We start from the raw sequence: 20,818 nt of genomic DNA on the forward strand, positions 1-20,818 counted from the left end.
TACTGTGTCAGGAAACCCTCCTGCACACATTGGACAAAAACTGACCCGTCTGAAGTACCGAACTATAGCGTTTGCAGTCAATATTTGGAAAGTTAAAGTCCCCCATAACAACTACCCTGTTACTTTTGCTCCTATCCAGAATCATCTTTGCAATCTTTTCCTCTACATCTCTGGAACTTTTCGGAGGCCTATAGAAAACTCCCAACAGGGTGACCTCTCCTTTCCTGGTTCTAACCTCAGCCCATACTACCTCAGTAGACGAGATGTCATCAAACTTCCTTTCTGCCACCGTAATACTGTCCTTGACTAACAATGCCACACCTCCCCCTCTTTTACCACCTTCCCTGATCTTACTGAAACATCTAAACCCCGGAACCTGCAACAACCATTCCTGTCCCTGCTCTATCCATGTCGCCGAAATGGCCACAACATCGAAGTCCCAGGTACCAATCGATGCTGCAAGTTCACCCACCTTATTCCGGATGCTCCTGGCATTGAAGTAGACACACTTCAAACCACCTTCCTGCCTGCTGGTACACTCCTGCGACCTTGAAACCTTATTCATGACCTCACTACTCTCAACCTCCTGTACACTGGAGCTACAATTCAGGTTGAATTAGTTTAAACTCTCCCAAAGAGCATTAGCAAATTTCCCCCCCAGGATATTGGTACCCCTCTGGTTCAGGTGTAGACCATCCCGTTTGTAGAGGTCCCACCTACCCCAGAATGAGCCCCAATTATCCAGGTATCTGAATCCCTCCCTCCTGCACCATCCCTGTAGCCACGTGTTCAACTGCTCTCTCTCCCTATTCCTCACCTTGCTAGCACGTGGCACGGGTAACAAACCAGAGATAACAACTCTGTTTGTTCTAGCTCTAAGCTTCCACCCTAGCTCCTTGAATTTCTGCCTTACGTCCCCATCCCTTTTCCTACCTATATAGGTGAGTGCAGGTACGCAGTGGTGGGGATTGATCAGTGAGGTGGGAGGAGCGGATAGGTGGGAGAAGATGGACAGGTCAAGAAGGTTGGGATAAGTTGGAGGATTGGTCATGGGATGAGGCCGGGGGTGGGGAGATTTTGAAGCTAGTAACGTCCACATTGAGACCATTGGGTAGTAGGCTCCCAAGGCGGAATATGAGGTGCTGCTCCTTTATCAAGGCGGAATTTGGTGTCAACGTGGACTTTACTAGTTTCAAAATCTCCCCATCCCCGGCCTCAACCCATGACCGATCCTTCTTGACCTGTCCGTCTTCTCTCCCACCTATCCTCTCCTCTCACCTCACTGACCATCCCCACCACTGCGTACCTGCACTCACCTATCACCATCCCACCTACCTTCCCCAGCCCCTCTCATTCCCGCCTCCTTGACCTGTCCATTTCTCTCCTACCTATCTCCCGTTCATCCCCGCCTCCTTGACCTGTCCATCTTCTCCCCGAACTATCCGCCTCTCCCACCTCACTGACCAATCTCCACCACTGCTTTTCTGCATTCACCTATCACAATCCTACCCACCTTCCCCAGCCCTACCCCTCCTCTCTCTATTTATTTCAGAGCTCCCTTCCCCTTCCCCCATTTCTGAAGAAGGGTCCCGACCCGAAATGTCAGCTTTCCTGCTCCTCAGATGCTGCCTGGCCTGCTGTGTTCCTCTAGCTCCACATTGTGGTCCAGCATTGGCAGTTCTTACTATCTCTAAGATTCTTAATGGATTTGACAGGGTGTCCCCTTGTCAGAGAGTCTAGGACCAGAGTGCATAATCTCAGAATAAGGGCTTGCACATTTTAAGACAGAACTGAGTAGAAATTTCTTCTCTCACAGGGTAGTGAATCTGTGGTGTTCTTTACCACAGATACTTGGTTAATATTATATTCATGGTTGAGATAAACAGATTTTTAATCAGTAAGGGAAACAAATGAAGGAGAGGTGATGGCCTAGTGGTATTATCACTGGACTGTTAATCCAAAGACACAGCTAATGTTCTGGGGACCTGGGTTCAAAACCTGCTATGGCAGATGGTGGAATTTGAATCAGTAATTAAAACAAAAAAACCTGGAATTCAGAGTCTATCTGTCTAAGACTCCATTGTTGGTTCACTTAATCCCCTTTAGGGAGGGAAATTGCCATCCTTACCTGGTCTGGCCTACATATGACTCCAAACACACAGCAATGTGGTTGCCTCTTAACTGCCCTCTGGGCAATAAATGCTGACCTAACCAGCAATGCCCAAAAGACAGGAACATGGAGTTGAGGATTATTAGATCAGTCATGATCTTGTTGAATGCAGATCATTCTCGATGGGCTTAGTGGCCCATTTCTGCTCCTGAATCTTATGGTTTTAAAAAGCAGATAGGTGTGAAAAGTTGTACCTTAAAGTCACATCCAACCTGACTTCCAACTATATCTCCATTCCTGCAATGCTGCTGCATTCCAGTCCTGGAACTTTCCCTAACAGCATCGCAGGTGTACCTACCCCAGCCCATAGAGTTGCAGTGATTTAGGAAGGCAGCTCATCACCAACTTCTTGAGGGCAGTTACGGAACAGCAGAAATAGAAGTAACACTCATATCTCACGAAAGGATACAAAAATATAGTTAGAAGTTTCATTGAATGTTAGCTTTCCTCCCGAGATTATAGTAAACTTTGATCAGATCACGTGGGGAATACCACAATCAGTTCCAGCTATCACAATTCAGAAAAGAAATAGTTGGCTTGGGGAAAATGTAGCACTGATTCATAGAATGATACCAAGGCTTGTGCAAGGCTCAGTCTGTCTTCACTTGACTATTGATTATTAGAGAGTGATTTTTGTTTATTCATTCATGGCTTGTTGGCATCACTGGCAATGTCAGAATTCATTGTCCATTCCTAATTGGGGAGAGGGCAGTTAAAAGTCAACCACATTGCTGTGAGTCTGGAGTCACATATAGGCTGGACCAGCTAAGGATGGAAGATTACTTCGCCTAAAGGACTTAGTCAACCAGATGGGTTTTTCCAATGGTTTCATTGTCATCAGTAGACACTATTTTCCATATTATTATTGAATTCAAATTCCACCATCTGCCATGATGGGATTCGAGCCCAGATTGTTACCTAGCCAGGTAATGGTCTAGCAATAGGACCACTAGGCCATCACCAACTCCAAAAACTATCAAATTATTTGATGGGTATAGTTATCAAATGATAAGTAACTACTTACTTTCACAGAAATATGCAAAACAAAAGGGATGTAAGCTTAAAATTAGAGTTGGGTCATTCATGATTAAAACAAGGGGTTATTTGTTCACCTAAGGGGTCTGGAAGTCTGAAATTCTCTCTTGAAAAGGATTGTTGAGGCTGGGGCTGGGGTGAAAAGTCAAATTGAAATTTTAAAATTGAGATTTCTTTTTGTGACCCAGGTGGGAGGCATATGAAGTTAAATTGCACATTTAGGCATAATCCGACAGGGCAGTTGAAAAGGCCCAATAAAATTCTCCTCCTGCTCCCATGGTAACATGGTCTTTTATTTGTAGAATGGTTGGCTACGCAAATACATCATGGTACTTACAATAGGCACGTTCAACAAAGACCCCCACAGTAATTCCAAAAAAGATGATCACAGAAAATATTTGACGTTGATGATTTTGAATATATTGTCTATATTCCTGATATTTCTGATGAAATTTATTTTTGATATACTTTTCCCGTTTTGGTTCTGCATAGACTTTACTCATGACTTGAGAAGATCTTGAAACACAAACAGAATAGAATAGAAAGAATTACATTTAAATAGCATATTTCATACCCTCAGTATGCCTCAATGACTTTATAGACAATGATGCACATTTGAAATGTGTTCACTTTTCAATGTAGGAAGAGCAGTTGCCAATTTGTGCACTGCAATTTCCCAAAATAGAATGAGATAATGACAAAATAATCGGAGTTTTAGCAGTTTTGGTTGAGGAATAAAAATTGGCCAGGGCACAGGGTGAACAATCTTAATCTTCTTCAAAATAGCACTAAACCCCAAGAAGCCTGGGTAGAATGTCTTCTCAGAAGCAACATTTATTATATCTTACGCCAGTGCAAGATAGCACCTTCAGTCAAGAAAAAAACAACTTTAAAAACCAACATCTGTGAAGGAAATTTTCTTTTTTAAAGATGTGGAGACAATAAACATCAATTCCTTGGATTTTTCACTTGCTAGGCTGCTATTCCCTATTGATATCTTGGATACTTGATTTTAATCGCTATCGAGGTAAATCAAAAGATGCTCCAAATTTCACACAGAAATAATCAAGGGAAAAAAATATGAGAATTGTATTTACATCTTGTTGGAAAAGTGAGAAGGTTATCCCATAGTGTTTGGAGCACTGCACTTTTCTTTGGTTTTATTCTTCACCCCCCACTGCACCAGTTGAAATTTAGTGAAGATTTGCTTCTAAGGCTGCAATATCTAGCTAACATCGTATTTCACATCTTACTTCTTGCCAAATCGTTTACGCAGATCCATGACAAAATGATCCGGGCTCAAGGTTTCAGCTGGGCTCGTTTCTTTTTGGTTTTCTGTGTTCTTTGATGCTCTGAAAAATGTCAGAGAGTGATGTTTGTGAGGCTTGAAGGAAAATTTAGTTAGGTCCCAAACTCATGTCAAAGCAACTTCCCCAGCTGTTATCTAAGCGAGCTTTACTAGGTTTATACGGGAAAATACTGAACATGAAGCACAAACACCTTTACGAAACAGGAACAATGAATGTGGTTTAGTATAGCACCAACCATCTTTTCAAAATGTCCCAAAACATTTCCTATCTATTGAATAAAGTATAATTGCTGTGATACAGGAATATAGGGACTTTGAATTATGCTAAGCGAGATCCCAAACAATGTGGTTGTTGTGCTCCTATGATGCTGCTTGGCCTGCTGTGTTCATCCAGCCCTGCACCTTGTTGTCTCAGTTAATCTACTGTGCTGTGTTTGTTAAAATGAGTGGTGGGCCGTACACTTGGAGAATCCCTTCTTTGCTTTGAATAGTATTATTGATCATTTATCTCTTCTTGTATTGCCAACTGAGGTCGCACTAATGAGTCATCTCTAAACCAGCACCTCTAACAGCACAGCACTCCCTCGTTATTGCACTGTTGGGTCTACAGACTAGTCCTTGAACTCACAACAAATTGCCTCCAAATAAGGAGGCTACTAATTCTTGATATGACATGTTTTGATTTACTGAAGTACAGTTGTCAGGTGAACGCCTCACTGATAGAGGAATCATGTGACACCTTCCTACCATGTATAACACATTTGGAAAATAACATATTATTATGAATAACATTGTGCAGACAAGCAATGATATTTAAATAATTATCTTTTATATCCTGAGGCTCAGACAGATGAGGAACGCCTGTGACTTTATTTTAATGATTTTCTCTCTTTCACAAACTCATGCTCAGACTTCATCTAACATTAGTCATGAGAATATTGGGTACCCTATATATTTGAATTGATTTGATTTATTATTGTCGCATGTACCTAGGTAAAGTGAAAAGTTTTGTTCTGCGTGCAGTACAGGCAGATCATGCCATACAAAGTGCTTTAGGGAAACAGAACAGAGCGAGGAATACAATGTACAGCTGCAGAGAAGGTGCACAAAGAGCGAGATCAACGTTAAATTTAAAATTTGAGATATGGCATGTTCGGAGTGAAATATAGAACACATCAAATCTGAGAGCCTCATGGCAAGGATTAAACCCGGAACCTCTGAAACTTACAAATGTACACTTTAGAAATGTAATCAATATAGTTAAACTGATAAACTTAGTTGGATGCCATGATGCAGTTGAAAGAACGTTTAGTTTGGCAAAGTTTCACAGCATTCTTTTAGATTAAGTGTGGGAGTACAAAAGAAACTTTGTTGAAGATTTCTGTCCTCCTCTTCTGAAAGACTGCTTAATTCTGCATGACTTCCTTCAACAAGGAAGATGGATGTGTCCTGGTGGAAACCAGTTTTTGATAATGTTTACTAACAGTGAACAGGTGTGGCAATAGATAAGTGGGGTGAATGCCAGATTAGGTGCAGCACATTGTCCAATCTCTTAGCACACTTAGAAATGGAATATAAGGTTAATGGTTGGAGAATTAAGCAACATGTTCTGCATATCCCCAAGTTGCACAAAGAGATCACAAACAAAAGAAGTTCTTTTTCTTTAAACTGATCAGTTGTGATGAATAAAATCCATGTATCGAACCAAATGTTCAGTTCTTTGCATCTAAACTTTTCTCTGAGCAGAGGCAGAGTGCCAGATAATACGAACTGGAAAATGAGCACTGGACATGTTTTGTCAGGAGTCCTTTTGTTTACATGAATGGTAGGTTTTCCATCGGGCTAGGGAAAACTTAGTTAATCTGTCTTGTCCCTCTGCCAAGAGGAAGTGATGTGCTGGGCACAGCTCAGGTTAACTCAAGAAATGTGAGTCTAGACTCATTTCCACAGGGCCTTGGTGGAAAGCTGACATAAGGCGTGAGTCATGCTGTGATCATAAGGCCTATACCACTTAAAGTAAACAATCCTGGTGGGTAATAATTACTTTACGAAAGTCCAGGTTGCTCTATTGGGAAGACATGGAAGCAGAAGCTTCATTTTTGCTGGTATCTTCCTGACCCTGTTTTCCATCATCAGAGTGGTGAGACTCCCTCCCGCTCTGATTTAGTATTGGTAGCTTGTTCCATCAGCCAATCCTCCAGATAAGAACGTATTTAACTTAAAAGGATTTAAAATTGTGTGACAGTGTTGGGAAATTAAAAAGGCTATTTATAATGGACAATAGTCAAACTTTAGTCAAGTCTTGCACAGAACTGTGGAACTGGACATGAAACAAAAAAATGCATGAAACCCAGACACAGTATAGTGACTTCTTGAATATATTAGTATTAAGCTATGCATCTGTCTCGTTAAATGGTGTATCTCAATCAGTGAATTATTTTGGCGAAGCTGCACGTCTGTAAATAGTATCACACAGCTAATGAGTTATGCTGAGATAGTAGGAACTGCCGATGCTGGAGAATCTGAGATAACAAGGTGTGGAGCTGGATGAACACAGCAGGCCAAGCAGCATCAGAGGAGCAGGAAGGCTGACGTTTCGGGTCAGGACCCTTCTTCAGAAATGGGGGAGGGGAAGGGGACTCTGAAATAAATAGAGAGAGGGGAGGCGATGAATCAAGGTGGATAGTGGAGCAGATAGGTGGAGAGAAGACGGACAGGTCAAGGAGGTAGGGATGAAGTTATGCTACCTGGTGTAATAGAAAACAAAGAACTGTGGATGCTGGAAATCCGAAACAAAAACAGCAATAGCTGGAGAAAGTTAGCAGTTTAAATAGAAACAGAGTCAACATTTTAGATCCACAGACATTTCTTTAGAATAGTCTGAAGAAGAGTCACTGGACCCAAAATGTTGACTGTTTGTGTTTCCACAGATGCTGCCAGATCTGCTGAGTTTCTTCAGCTAGTTCTGCTTTTGTTTCATGCCATCTGGTTGTGTCTGGTTCTGTGGAATTGCTAATCCCAGCAATGATTTCATTAGAGTGAAATTCACTCCCCAACCTGATGATGCTGTTCAGCCAGAATCTCTTTCATTGAAACACCTTCATATGTTACTGCGGAATTCACGAATGCAGGATGTAGGATTATTGCAAGAGCGAAGCAGGGACAGTCAAAAATGAGAGGGGATAGTGGCAATTCATTGTCAAGGGTGTGATTTGTGTTTAAACTGAAGGACAGGACCTCACAAGGTTACAAGAAGCAGGATTACCTATCTGTACACATGGCCACTCATTCCTCTTCAGTAATCAGAGGGTGAGTGCAGTTAAATTATGGGGACAATGTTTTGATTTAAATTGAAAGAAATAGAGTTGAGAATCATCAGATCAGCCACGATCTCACTGAATAGTGAACAGACTTGATGAGCTGAATGGCCTACATTTGCTTCTACATCTTCTGATCTTTTGGTCATACAGGGTACTGACATTTATACGTTATTGGTGGTATGATAAATTGTTAAAATAGTAGAGGCATATTGAGTTGTGAGCATTGACCATATCTTCACACGAATGGGTCAAGGTCAGACCTTAAAGTTGAGTTAAAGTCACTTGTGAGATGTGGGTGTCACTGGCAAGTGATTTTTGCCCATCTCTAGTTGCCCTTGAGAAAGTGGCAACAAGCTGCCTTCTTGATCTACTCCAGTCCACATGCTGTAGGTACAAGATGCACTGCAGAAATTCACCAAAGATCTGAAGACAGCACTTGCTAAACCCATGAATGCTTCCATCTAGAAGGACAAGGGCAGCAGATACATAGGAACACCACCAACTGCAAGGTCCCTCCAAGCCACACACCATCTTGACATGGAAATATATCGCCATTCCTTCACTGTCACTAGGTCAAAATCCTGGAATTCCTTCCCAAAGGACATAGTGGGTCAAGTTACAGCAGTTCAAGAAGGCAGCTAACGACCACCTTCTCAAGGGCAACTAGGAAAGGGCTGGTCAGCTAGTGAGGCCCACATCCCACAAGTGAGCAAGGAAAGAAAGATAGACCCATAATGCCCTTAGGAAAGGAATTCTAGGATTTTGATTCAGTGACAGTGGTACATTTCCAAGTTAGATGGTATGAAAGGGATGTTGTAACTTCAACTACTTGTGCCACTGATACATCCTAATGAACCACCAACTGTGTAAATCAGTCAGTTTCCACAATTTAGTTGGGCTCTGTTTCACTGTATTTTTACTGGTGGTGACAGCCCATCATTCTTTCAGGCTGTATTCTTTGCTATAAAGAATATACAGTACAGAATTAGGCAATTTTATCCAAAAGGCTTATGTTGATATTTATTCTCTACATGAACCTCCTTCATCTGTACCTACTTTAACCCAAATAGCAATATCTTTCTCTCTCATGCACCCATCTAGCTTCCCCTTAAATGCATTTGTGTTATTTACCTCAATCACTCTTTGCAGTAGTAAGCTCAATCTTCTAAATTGGATATTGAATTTATTAGTCACTCAATTAAATTCATGGTCTATAGTTTGTATGCCATAGCATGGCCCCATTACAAGTGAAAACATTTTCCCTATGTATGTCCAGTCAACTCTCCTCATAATTTTGGACTTCACTTTTGGATCACGTTCATTGTCTGTGATTTACTTACTCATTCTTTTTCTTTATTATGAAAGAAACGCGGTTCGCTTTGTCAAGTTTCTTTCCTTCAGGACCTGAAATGATAAATGAATAATCAATATGAAATTTAAAAGTGCCAAGCAACAAGTTAGTAGAAGCGCCATTGACAGATCTCCTCAGTTCTACCTCTACTTGTGGATCAGTTAAATTGTTTTATGGGATCTGGGTGCCGATGATGAAGCCAGTAATTATTGTTCATCCCCCTATAGTGCTCTTGAGAAGGTGGTGGTGAGCAACCTTATTTATTGGAAGCAGTTGGTACTGCGAAGTTACACCCACAATGCTGTCAAAAGGAATTTCCAGGACTTAGACCAAACAATGCTGAAGAAATGGCAATATATTTCCAAGTTAGGATGGTGCGTGACTTGAAGGGGAACTTGCAGCTAGTGGTGTCCTCAACATCTGCTGACTTGGTCCTTCTATACGTTAGAAGTTGTGAGATCTATCAAAGGTGCTTTGATGAATTGCCACAGTGCATGTTCTAGATGGTATACACTGTCATCATTGTGTATCAGTAGTGAAGGGACTGAATGTTGAAGGGAGTGGATGGGATACCTATTAAGTGGACTTCTTTGACCTGGTCAGTGTTGAGCTTCTTGAGTGATCTTGGACCTGCACTCTTCTCGCCAAAGAAGGAGTATTCTTCACATTCTTAACTTGTGCCTTGGGCGTGGAGGTCAGACTTGGGGAAATCAGTTGCTGCAAAGTACTCAGCTTCCAACCTCCACATGTTGCCACTTTGTTCACTATCATTCAGACAATATCCTGTAACTCCCTCCATAATAGCATTGTTGAGTGCACCTATGGATCTGCAGTGGTTCAAAAAAATGTCTCACTACCAGCCTTTCAAAGGAAATTAAGAATTGACAATGAATTCTGGCCTTACATTTCATGATTTTCTTTTTAAATCTGGCATTATTATTGGAAAGAAAAATATCATTAACATTTCTGACAAACGGGTCTGATGAATAAGCATTGACCTGAAACAGTAACTGCTCCTTGCTTCATAGATACTGCCATAAACTAATTACCTATTTCAAATAAAGACAGAAAGCTTTCGTCAGGGGGACAAATCATGGAAAATATTAGTCAATATGGTGAATTTAATTGGAAGGAAAGATAACAGTTGATTGATTTGGTGATTGCAGCAACATGCCCAATCCTTACCCTAAATGAACCTGCCCCCAAACACAGACCCTGATAATAGTGGCTATAAAATGCCAAAGCATTTATTAGTTATTATCTGGAAATATAGGATTCACTGGTCTTTAATGTCTAAAAGGTTTGTCGACCTTTTGGATTAGGCTGAGAAAGTTCCATCTCTTGGTAGTGGTCACGGAACAGGCAATGGAACTCTTCCCACATAATCTCCTCTTTATCTTCAAATCCTGCATGTTTGAACATTGAATTCATCATATTCTCTATCTGTTCCTTTGGCAAGCAGTCATTCGAGATCTCGATGAAAGACCTAAAACATTAAAAGGAAAACAATTCTTCCTTAAAGCGAATGGAAAAAGAAATTATGGTACTTGCGTGAGTTTTAATTTTCCACTCAATACAAGGACTCTACTAATTTTTCTCAGCAAATCAGGAAAAGACCTTTACATTAGATGTCTGTTTAATTTAGTTCTGCAGGCAAGATAATACTCAATTGCTGATTGCCTGAAGAAAATAGATAAGGAGCAAGAGTAGACTATATGACTCCTCAAGTTTCTGCTATCATGCGACATGACTATTACTGATCTTATGCCTCAAATCCACTCTTTTGCCTGATCCCCATATGCTTGATTCTCAATGAGATCAAAAGTCTACATCGCCCTTAAAGATAATCAATGATAGAATATCCATAATGCTCTGTAGTCAAAAGATCTAAAGAACAAAAAGATCCTCCAGTCAGATTTCAATGGAGTACTGTCTCAAGACAAACTACATAAAGGTGGTTAGTACAAATGATACAGGGAATGCAGACCTCCTCTCTTGGGAAAGCGATGTAGCTGACTGGCTCAAGTGGAGGCGAACATCAGAATCTGGTTTGGTCTGTTTCGTGGAATATCTGTACCAAAGTCCCAATACTCGACATTTCCAGATGAAGGTCAGATACAGTGCAATAGCAGAAGTTCCTGGGTGAGGATGAGGGTGAGGGTTAGGATCAACATGAGATGCCAGATCTATGCTAATCTCATGTTGTACCCTTCACTTATAAGGGGACCACAAAAGATGACAAAATTGTTTGGATGTATTCAAATAATATTTTTGAGTTTATTACCATGCACCAACCTACATGCTATCAGTAGCAGCACTTTCAAGACTATTGAGAAAATGTCTCCTTTTCTTTATCTGAAAAACCTACTTATTTGGTTACTTTAACTGGGGCACTGAATCCCAGAAGTGCCACAGCAGAAATGCAGCTCATTTTGGCCCACTGTGTTGTGCCAGCAATCTGCACAAGCAATTCACCTTTTGCCACAACGTTTTTGCTACAGCCGTACATGAACTTCACTGTCAGATGATAATCCAATGCCATATTGAATGTTCCAATTGACCTGCCACCACCATACTCCCAGGCTTCCAGATCTTAACCACCAACTGCATGAAAATACTCATCTTTGTGTCTCCTAACATTTTTTTTGCCATTTACTTTCAATCTGGTACTTTATCCTTCTTGATTCTTTCACCAATGGGAACAGTTTCTCCCTCTCTACTTTGCCCAGGTATAAGATTTTCAATACCTCTATCAAATTTGATCTCAACCTTCTATTCTCTAAGAAAAGCAACAATTGAGGTAACTAAAATTCCTCATTCCTGGAACCGTGCTGTGAATTTTGCATTCTCACTTATGCCTTCAGATCCTTCTGAAAGTGTACCACCCAGAATTTGACACATAGGAGAAAATCTTCAATAGAACATTTATAATATCACAACACATGCTTCAGTGTTCAATAGTTCTATTGACTAGTGTTTGATGATGCTATTCTGGGAACTGAATCTTACTGATTCTAGTTGATTGCTTAAGTTTATTTGTGGGGTTTGAGAGTTAAGTAATGAAAACCACAGGGACAATGCTTCTGGATTCTGGGTTAAGACCATGTGTGTTAAAACCCTGTAAGTTTGAAGATATTTCCAAAGTACTATAATAAAGCCCATTTGGATTTAGAAAAATTATCATCTCTGGCTTATTTGGAGCTAAAACAGACAATATAAGATATATAGCAAACTGGTGAATGTACAACAGGTACTGTCCAGATGTGCACCGGATAAAGGACAATAAGAAATGTGAGTAAAGTTTATTTCATTTACCTCAGCAGTTGTGAGAACTCTTCCTTTGACATGGAACCACTCCCATCTACATCATACATTGCAAACATGAGCTTTGATTTCTCCTCAGGAGAACCTACACAAATCAAATAGTTAAATGTTACACTATAGAAATGAAAAATTGAATGGTTTCTATGACAGGAGACAAAACCTTCACAATAAAAACAGAAATTGCTGGCAAAGCTCAGCAGGCCTGGCAGCATCTATGGAGAGAAATCAGAGTTAACATTTTAACAATGACCAAGCCTTCAATGCGCTTCTAACGTCTAGGGTTGAGGAAGTGTGGATTGAAACATTTTCACAAGCATTAATTAAAACTGCTAAGAAAAATAGTGAGGGTGTGCCTAATCCATTTACTTGTTCCAAACTTGATCTTTGTATTTGCACATTAATATTTCTAATCTGTTCTATAATTTTGTGATGTGGCAAAATATTTGTATGTAACAAAACAGATTTTAGCTTCTGCACAACACAGAGTTGGCACTTCTAAGTAAGAGTGTAAAACAGAACACGAGCCGTCAGTCATTTTTTTGGATACAGGTTGACCTGTCTGGCATTTCAAAGTACATTCACTCCCTTTCAAAGAGCAATGAAAACCAGATAGGGATCTGCAAAGCAGAAACTTGTCTTTGAAAGTCCAGTCAAAGCCACTAAGTTTTCACCTTCATTGACAGTGGCTGTAAACCTTTTGCATAAATGACCTAAGTCTTCTGCAATATGCATAGATTTTCTTCTGACTGTGAGACTGAAAAGCAAGTTGGTTCCATGATGAGAACTCACTAACTTTAGCTGGTTGAGTTGGCGATGAAACTGATTTCCAATGAGTTCTCAAAGGCATTCACAGCCCTGGCAATGTTAGCATTCTCTTGTCTGAATCATAAGGTTCTGTGTTCAAGTCACACACCAGGGCTTAAGCACAAAAATCTAGGCTGACACTCCAGGGTAGCAATGAGGGAGTGTTACACTGCTGGGGGTGCTTGTTTTGTATGAGATGTTAAAGCAAGGCTGCATCTGCCTGCTTGGGTGAATGTGAAAGATCCCATGTCACTAATGTAAACAGCAGGGAATTATTCACAATGTCTCTGCCAACATTTTTCCTCCAACAAAAAACACACTTAAAAAAAAAATGTGCTCGCAATCACTGTGCTGTTTGTGGGAGTTTGCTCTGTGCAATTTGGCTGTCAGGTTTCCTACACAACAACAGTAACAACACCTCAAAATTACTTCAGTGGCTATGAACTGCTTTGAGATACAGTCAGTTCTGATATAACATGATAGTTCTGTTCTGGTACGATCTTGCGTTATAAGAAAATCATGCAATAGCCACGCCATTTAAACTAATGGGGCCGGAATCACGTTATAGCCAATACACGTAAGGAAAGTTCACATTCTACAAATAGCGGTCTAAATTCTTCAATCGCAATAAAGCCAATTCGTGTTGAAGAAACACAAGTTATAGCAGAATCGACTGTATCTGGTTGTTTTGAAAGACAGTATATAAATACAAGACTTCTTTCTTTATGCTACTCCTCAAAGGCAGAGTTAAGCAAGAAAAATCACTGCTCTGGTCACTCCTTTGTACATTTCAGGGTACCTAGACATTGAAGTAACTCGCCTGTTTAATCTAAGTATATATATATAAAAATGCTTAGCTAACAAATAAGGAGTTAGAATCATAGAGTCATAAAAATCTACAGCACAGAGAAAGACCCTTCAGCCCATCACGTCCGCACCAGGCAAAAACAACCACCTAACTATTCTCATCCCATTTTCCAGCACTTGGCCCGTAGCCTTGTATACCTTGACATCACAAGCACTTCTGAATTGTTATGACGGTTTCTCCCTCTACCACCCTTAGAAGCAGGGAATTCCAGATTCCCACCACCCTCTAGATTAAAAAGAATTTTCCTCCCATCCCCTCCAAACTTTCTGCCATTTACATTAAGCCTCCCTGTAAGCTTAAAAAAAATCTGTTTTGTGAGAAGTTCCAACAATGCAGGAATGAATGTGTGCAGGATACATATGAATGTGCCGATGCCATAGTATAGGACTTCTTCTTCATTGACCTGTCTTTGTGACTGGCATCTCTGTTGGTCAACTGGCAATACCTTCAAGACAAAGCAAACGTCCAACTGATGTTTCAATTAGGCATCACATCGTGAGCTCGGATTACCTTTCATCAAGATGACAAAGATGTCCAGAAACTCCCGGAAAGATAGGTAGCCATTTCCATCCTTGTCAGCTAAAGAAAACATCTGCTCGACAAACATAGAGTTTTCCTTTAGTCCCAGTGCATCTGCAAACTCCACTGTAGTCAGCTCGCATTTTAGGGACTCTTTAGCTTTCTTTGAACTTTCAATATCAAAGTCACCAGCATCTGAACCATCAATCTCCAGAACCTACATGTGGCAACAAGATAATATAGAAGAATCCATTTTATACTGTTCATAATATAAAGGTAGTTGAAGCATAAACCTGATTATTTCTGCTGACAATATTATCAGATAAACACTTGCGTAGCCTTTCTTTTTGTTTACTGAAGTTATTTAATTTTTTACAATTAAAACTTTAACATATACATTAAATTAACAAGCAGAACATCATAAAAACTGTTGATCCTTAAAGATCACTTAACAGTAATTTCCATGCCTCAATGTTCTTGATTCAACTGTTTCTGCAAATTGTTTTCGTGATCCGTATTCAAAGGCCGCTCACGTATGTGCAGATGTGGGTAAATACAGTGTGGGGAGTATACATGAAGTTTTACACAGAAGAAGTTTTACATAGAATCCCTACAGTGTGTAAACAGGCCAATTGGCCCAATAAGTCCACACTGAATTCTGAAGATCATCCCACCCAGACCCATTCCCCTATGCTGTAACCCTACATTTCCCATGGTTAACACACTTAACCTATACTTCCCCACACAATATGAGTAATTTAGCATGGCCAATCCACCTAACTTGCCCATCTTCGGACTGTGGAAGGAAACCAGAGCACCTGGAGGAAATCCACGCTGACATGGGGAGAATGTGCAAACTCCACACAGACAGTCACCCGAAGCTGGAATTGAACCCAGGTCCCTGGTGCTGTGAGGCAGCACTGCTAACCACTGAGTATAATGTGCGATGGATGTGTGTCTGGTGTGTATGTAGTTAGTGAACATGCAGTGTGTAGTGCATTTTCATGCTATGTCTGGTATGTCCATGTCTGGTGTATGCGCTCATACTGCTGAATAGGCACCTTATACAACAATATATGACACTGAGCCACATAAGGAGGAATCAAAATATTGGTACAACAAACAAGGATAGGGCTTATACAATTAATAATAGGGCCTTGGGGAGTGTTGTAGAACAGAGAGACCTTGGGATGCCGGTACATAACTCTTTTAAGTTCGCATCACTTATAGACAGGGTGGTAAAAAAGGTGTTTGATACACTTGACTTCATTGCTCAGTTCTTTGGGTATAGGAGTTGGGAAGTCATGTTGATATTGTACTGGACATTGGTGATGTCTCTTCTGGAATACTGTGTCCAGTTCTGGTCGCCCAGTTATAGGAAGGATGTTAAGTTGGAGTGGGTTCAGAAGAGATTTACCAGGATGTTGCCAGGTATGGAAGGTTTGAGTTATAAAGAAAGGTTGAAATAGGTTGGGACTTCTTTCACTGGAGCGTAGGAGGTTGAGAGGCAACCTGATAGAAGCTTATAAAATAATGACAGGTGTAGATAGAGTTAACGGTAGTTATCTTTTCCCTTGGATGGGGAATTTCAAGACTAGGGGGCACATTTTTAAGGTGAGAGGAGAGAGATTTAAACAAGATGAGAGGAAAATTTTTTACACACAGTGTGCTTTGCATGTTGAATGAACTTCCTGAGGAAGTGGTGGATATGGGTACAATTACAACATTTAAAAGACATTTGGATAAGTACATGAATAGGAAAGGTTTGGAGGGATATGCGCCAGGAGCAGGCAGGTAGGACTAGTTTAGTTTGGGATTATGTTCAGCATGGACTGGTTCAACCGCAGGGTCTGTTTTCATGCTCTTTGACTCTCTGACTCAAAGTCAGACAACCAAAAGTTTTTTGGTTTTAAGGAGTATTTTCATGAATGAAAGTGAAGTGGAGAGGCAAAGAAATTAAGGAATAGTATTCCAGAGCTTAGGCCCGAAGGTGTGGATACCAATAGTAGATTGAATATAATTGGGAATTCACAAGTGGCCAGGATTAAAGAAGCACAGACATCTTAGAGAGTTGTGGAACCAAAGGAGAACACAGAGAATGCAAGAGATGGAACATAAAGGGATTTGAAAACAAGGATGAAAATTTCAAAATCAAGATGTTGCTTGACTGGGAATCAATGTAGATCTGTGAGTAAAAATGATAGGAAGATGACTTGAGTTAAGACGTTAACTACAATTTTGGATGATCTCACGTTTAGAGAATGTTGAATGTGAGAGACCAGCTGGGAGTGTGTTGGACCAATGCATGTGCCAGTTTTGTAAAACTACCAAATTGGATTAAACCTGACATCATCCTGTCATAATGAAGTTGTTCTCACTTCGAAAACAAAGTTATTTTCTGATTTCATTAATGAAGACAAACACCTTTAACTAGAATGATCACAGCTTTCATGATTTAAAATTCCTTATGACTTTTGGAGAAACTGCACATCCATTTCATTGTGATATCAAATGCAAATAAATATAATGCTGTGCATGACCAAGAAGATTATCAAACTGATAACTGGAACAGTACCTGTGCAAATACACGGCGGAAAAAGGTATCTAAGATCTTAATCCGCTGCTGCTTTGTCACCGCTTCTTTCAAAAGCGTCTGTTCTTTCACTTCATGAATCAGAGGATTTATGCCATCCTTTTGGAGGTGTGCTTTCAAATCTACCATAAAAGCAGCACGATCTTCTTCCCCAGAAAACATCAACACCTGTGTGCAAGATGCAGAATTCAGATTAGACTCATGAGATGCCACATTTAAAGACTGCGCATATTCCTGCAAAGGTGATGGCAACCAACATAAAACCTACATCTGTCAATTAAGGTACAAAGCAGTAAATGAGAGATGGGGAGGGTCATAAGATGCAACAATCAAAGTGTCGATGGAACTTCATTGGAAAATGTGCATGCAATGTTGAGACACAAACAGACTGTGATTTTTCTTCTCATGACTGAACAGATTTAATATGTCATAAACGTTTGAAATGATTGCACTGCTGTTTAGCTTCAGAGTAGAAATCAAAATGATGCACTGTGATATCGAAACTATAATTACAAGAATGTTAAATAAAAATCGAAAGAACTGCGGATGCTGTAAATCATAAACAAAAATAGAAATTGCTGGAAAAGATCAGCAGGTCTGGCAGCATCTGTGGATAGAAATCAGAGTTAATATTTCGGATCGACCGGCCCTTCCTCAGAACTTCCCCATTTCTGAGGAAGAGTCACTCAACTCAAAACATTAACTCTGATTTCTATCCACAGATGCTGCCAGACCTGCTGAGCTTTTCCAGCAATTTCTATTTTTATTACAAGAATGTTGTTCAAGATTATATACTTCTGAAAATACATTAAAACATGCAACACTATAAACCCTATAGAGTCACTGGAAGTTTGCAGACAACAATATTAGTATAATGCATTATGATAAACTGTGTTGTACGAGTTGCTGTTTGTGATGAAAATTGCTGCCACCATCCTCTTTGAATGCAGAAAACTGCAGGGTCTAGTGTCGGGGAGGAAAACCCCTTCCTGGTCTAACTAGAAGAGTCTCTCATAATTAAAAAGATACAGCCTATGCATGTTAGCATTTAGTTACAGGCTACATAAACACGATAGATATTGTTATAGAATCTTTCAGGAGGGCCAGATATTTGATGTCGATGGAACTTCATTGGAAAATGTGCATGCAATGTTGAGACACAAACAGACTGTGACTTTTCTTCTCATGACTGAACAGACTTAATACGTCATAAACGTTTGGAATGATTGCACTGCTGTTTAGATCCAGAGTAGAAATCAGAATTGTGCACTGTGATAACGAAACCATAATTACAATAATGTTAAATAAAAACGGAAAGAACTGCGGATGCTGTAAATCACAAACAAAAATAGAAATTGCTGGAAAAGCTCAGCGGGTCTGGCAGCATCTGTGGATAGAAATCAGATTTAACGTTTCAGATCAAGTGACCCTTCCTCAGAACTTCCTCAGAGCCTATTGTTGAAACTCTGTGTGTAGAGGTCTTCGGGTGCTACCACTGGAGGCACAGCAGTCAAACACAACAAATGAAATAGACATTGAAAAGGAAGCAGAGTAGATAAAAAACTGGCATATCCTTTGTTATTAGTTGCCAAGTTCCTTTCAACAGCTGTTAAACTGGGGCAGCAACCCAGTAGCTAGTAGTGAGGGAGCCAATAAGAATGAAAACAATACTTAACATCTTTCTCAACAGCCGCACTGTCAACTGCACAGTCCTTGTGGAGATGAAGTCCCACTTTCACATTGAGGATACTCTTCATCATTTTGTGTGGCATTACTACTGTGCTAAATGGGATAGATTTCAAATGGATCTAGCAACTCAAATTTGGACAACTATAAGGTGCTGTGGACCATTAGCAGGGCAGAACAGCATTCAACCACAATCAACCACTTCATGGCCCGTTATTTCCACCTTGCTATCAATACCTTCAATCAGAGAACCAATCTTAGTTCAGTGAAGAATATAGAAGAGGGCATGCCACAAGCAGTACTAGGCACAATGAGGTGTCAACCTATGAAGCCACAGCACAAGACTACTTGCATGCCAAACAGCAAAGCAGTATGCAATAGGCAGTGCTAAGAGGTTTCAGTGCCAACAGATCAGATCTAAGCTCTGCAGTCTGACCACATCTAGCCATTAATGGTGATCGACAATTAAATAACCGACATGACAATGAGGCTTCACAACTATTTTAATCTTCAATGATGGGGAACCCAGCATAACACTGCAAAAGACAAGGCTGAAGCATCTATACCATCTTCAACCATAGGTGCCAAGGGGATAATCTATCACTGCCTCCACCTGAGGGCTCCAGCATCAAAAATGCCAGTCTTCAACCAATACAATCCACTTCACATATAATAAGAAATTTTTTATTATTCACTGACAGGATGTAGGCATTGCTGGTTGGGTTAGTATTTATTTCCCATCCCTCGTTACGCATGACAAGGTGGTGGTGAGCCCTTTTTTTAAACCGCTGCAGTCCATGTGCTGTAGGTAGACCCAAAATGGCGTTCAGGAGAGAGTTCCAAGATTTTGACCCAGTGACACTGAAAGAACGGTGATATATTTCCAGTTCAGGATGGTGAAAGACTTGGAGGGGAGCTTGCAGGTGGTGGTGTTCCCATACATCTGTTGCCATTGTTGCTCAAGATGGTAGTGGGTCATTGAGTCATAAAGATCTCCAGCACAATAAAAAGGCTCGTTGGTTCACTGCATCTGCATTCATCAAAAATAACCCACCTAACTATTCCAATCCCATTTTCTAGCACTTCGCTCATAGCCTTGTATGCCTTGGCATTGCAAGTGTGCATCTAAATATTTCTTAAATGTTATGAGGGTTTCTGCCTTAACTATCTTTAAAGGCAGTGAGTTTCAGATTGCCACCCGTTCTTTAGGTTGAAAACTGTTTTTCCTCACATCCCCTGAAAACCTCTTGCCCCTTATCTTAAACCTATGCCCCATGGTTATTAATCACTTCATCAAGAAGGAAAGGTTTTGCCTGTCTACCCTATCAATGCCCACCATAATTTATATTATGTTGTGGATTGGAAGGTGCTGTCTTAAGAGCTTTGGTGGATTTTTTTTCCAAGTATCGTATAAATAGTATACATTGCTGCTACTGTGCATCAGCAGTGAAGGATCTGAAGATGTTTTGTGAATCCAGTGGTCTACTTTGTCCTGCGTTGTGTCAAGCTTCTTGAGTTTCATTGGAGCTGCATTCATCCAAGCAAAAGTCTGAAGGCATTAGATACTGCAAGCACAATGGGCCCTGCCAAAATTCCAACAAGTGCACTGAAGACATGTTTTAGAACTACTCGCTCTCCTAAACAAGTTGATTCAGTACAGCTAGCACTTCCTGACACCTAATGTGGAAAGTTGCTTAAGAATGGGCTTCATGGGCGAAAGCCAACCTGACTAATTAATGAGATAGTAGGAACTGCAGACGCTGGAGAATCTGAGATAACAAGGTGTAGAGCTGGATGAACACAGCAGGCCAAGCAGCATCATAGGAGCAGGAAGGCTGA

At 40.5% G+C, this 20,818-nt stretch overlaps 1 protein-coding gene across 1 annotated transcript in view; it reads right to left on the reverse strand.

Annotated features, from left to right (window-relative positions):
• Positions 1-20,818, reverse strand: part of LOC109915384 (dual oxidase 1-like) — a 110,369-nt gene that overhangs the window by 31,603 nt on the left and 57,948 nt on the right. Inside the window, exons 16-22 of the mRNA XM_048617038.1 lie at positions 17,276-17,527; positions 14,692-14,917; positions 12,501-12,594; positions 10,496-10,671; positions 9,175-9,238; positions 4,459-4,557; positions 3,543-3,721 (exon numbers count right to left, since the gene is read on the reverse strand). Coding sequence (XP_048472995.1) covers positions 3,543-3,721; positions 4,459-4,557; positions 9,175-9,238; positions 10,496-10,671; positions 12,501-12,594; positions 14,692-14,917; positions 17,276-17,527 — 1,090 coding nt within the window. The remainder of the gene's footprint in view (positions 1-3,542; positions 3,722-4,458; positions 4,558-9,174; positions 9,239-10,495; positions 10,672-12,500; positions 12,595-14,691; positions 14,918-17,275; positions 17,528-20,818) is intronic.

The sequence above is a fragment of the Rhincodon typus genome, chromosome 36 (assembly GCF_021869965.1).
Source record: "Rhincodon typus isolate 14 chromosome 36, sRhiTyp1.1, whole genome shotgun sequence".
NCBI lineage: Eukaryota > Metazoa > Chordata > Chondrichthyes > Orectolobiformes > Rhincodontidae > Rhincodon > Rhincodon typus.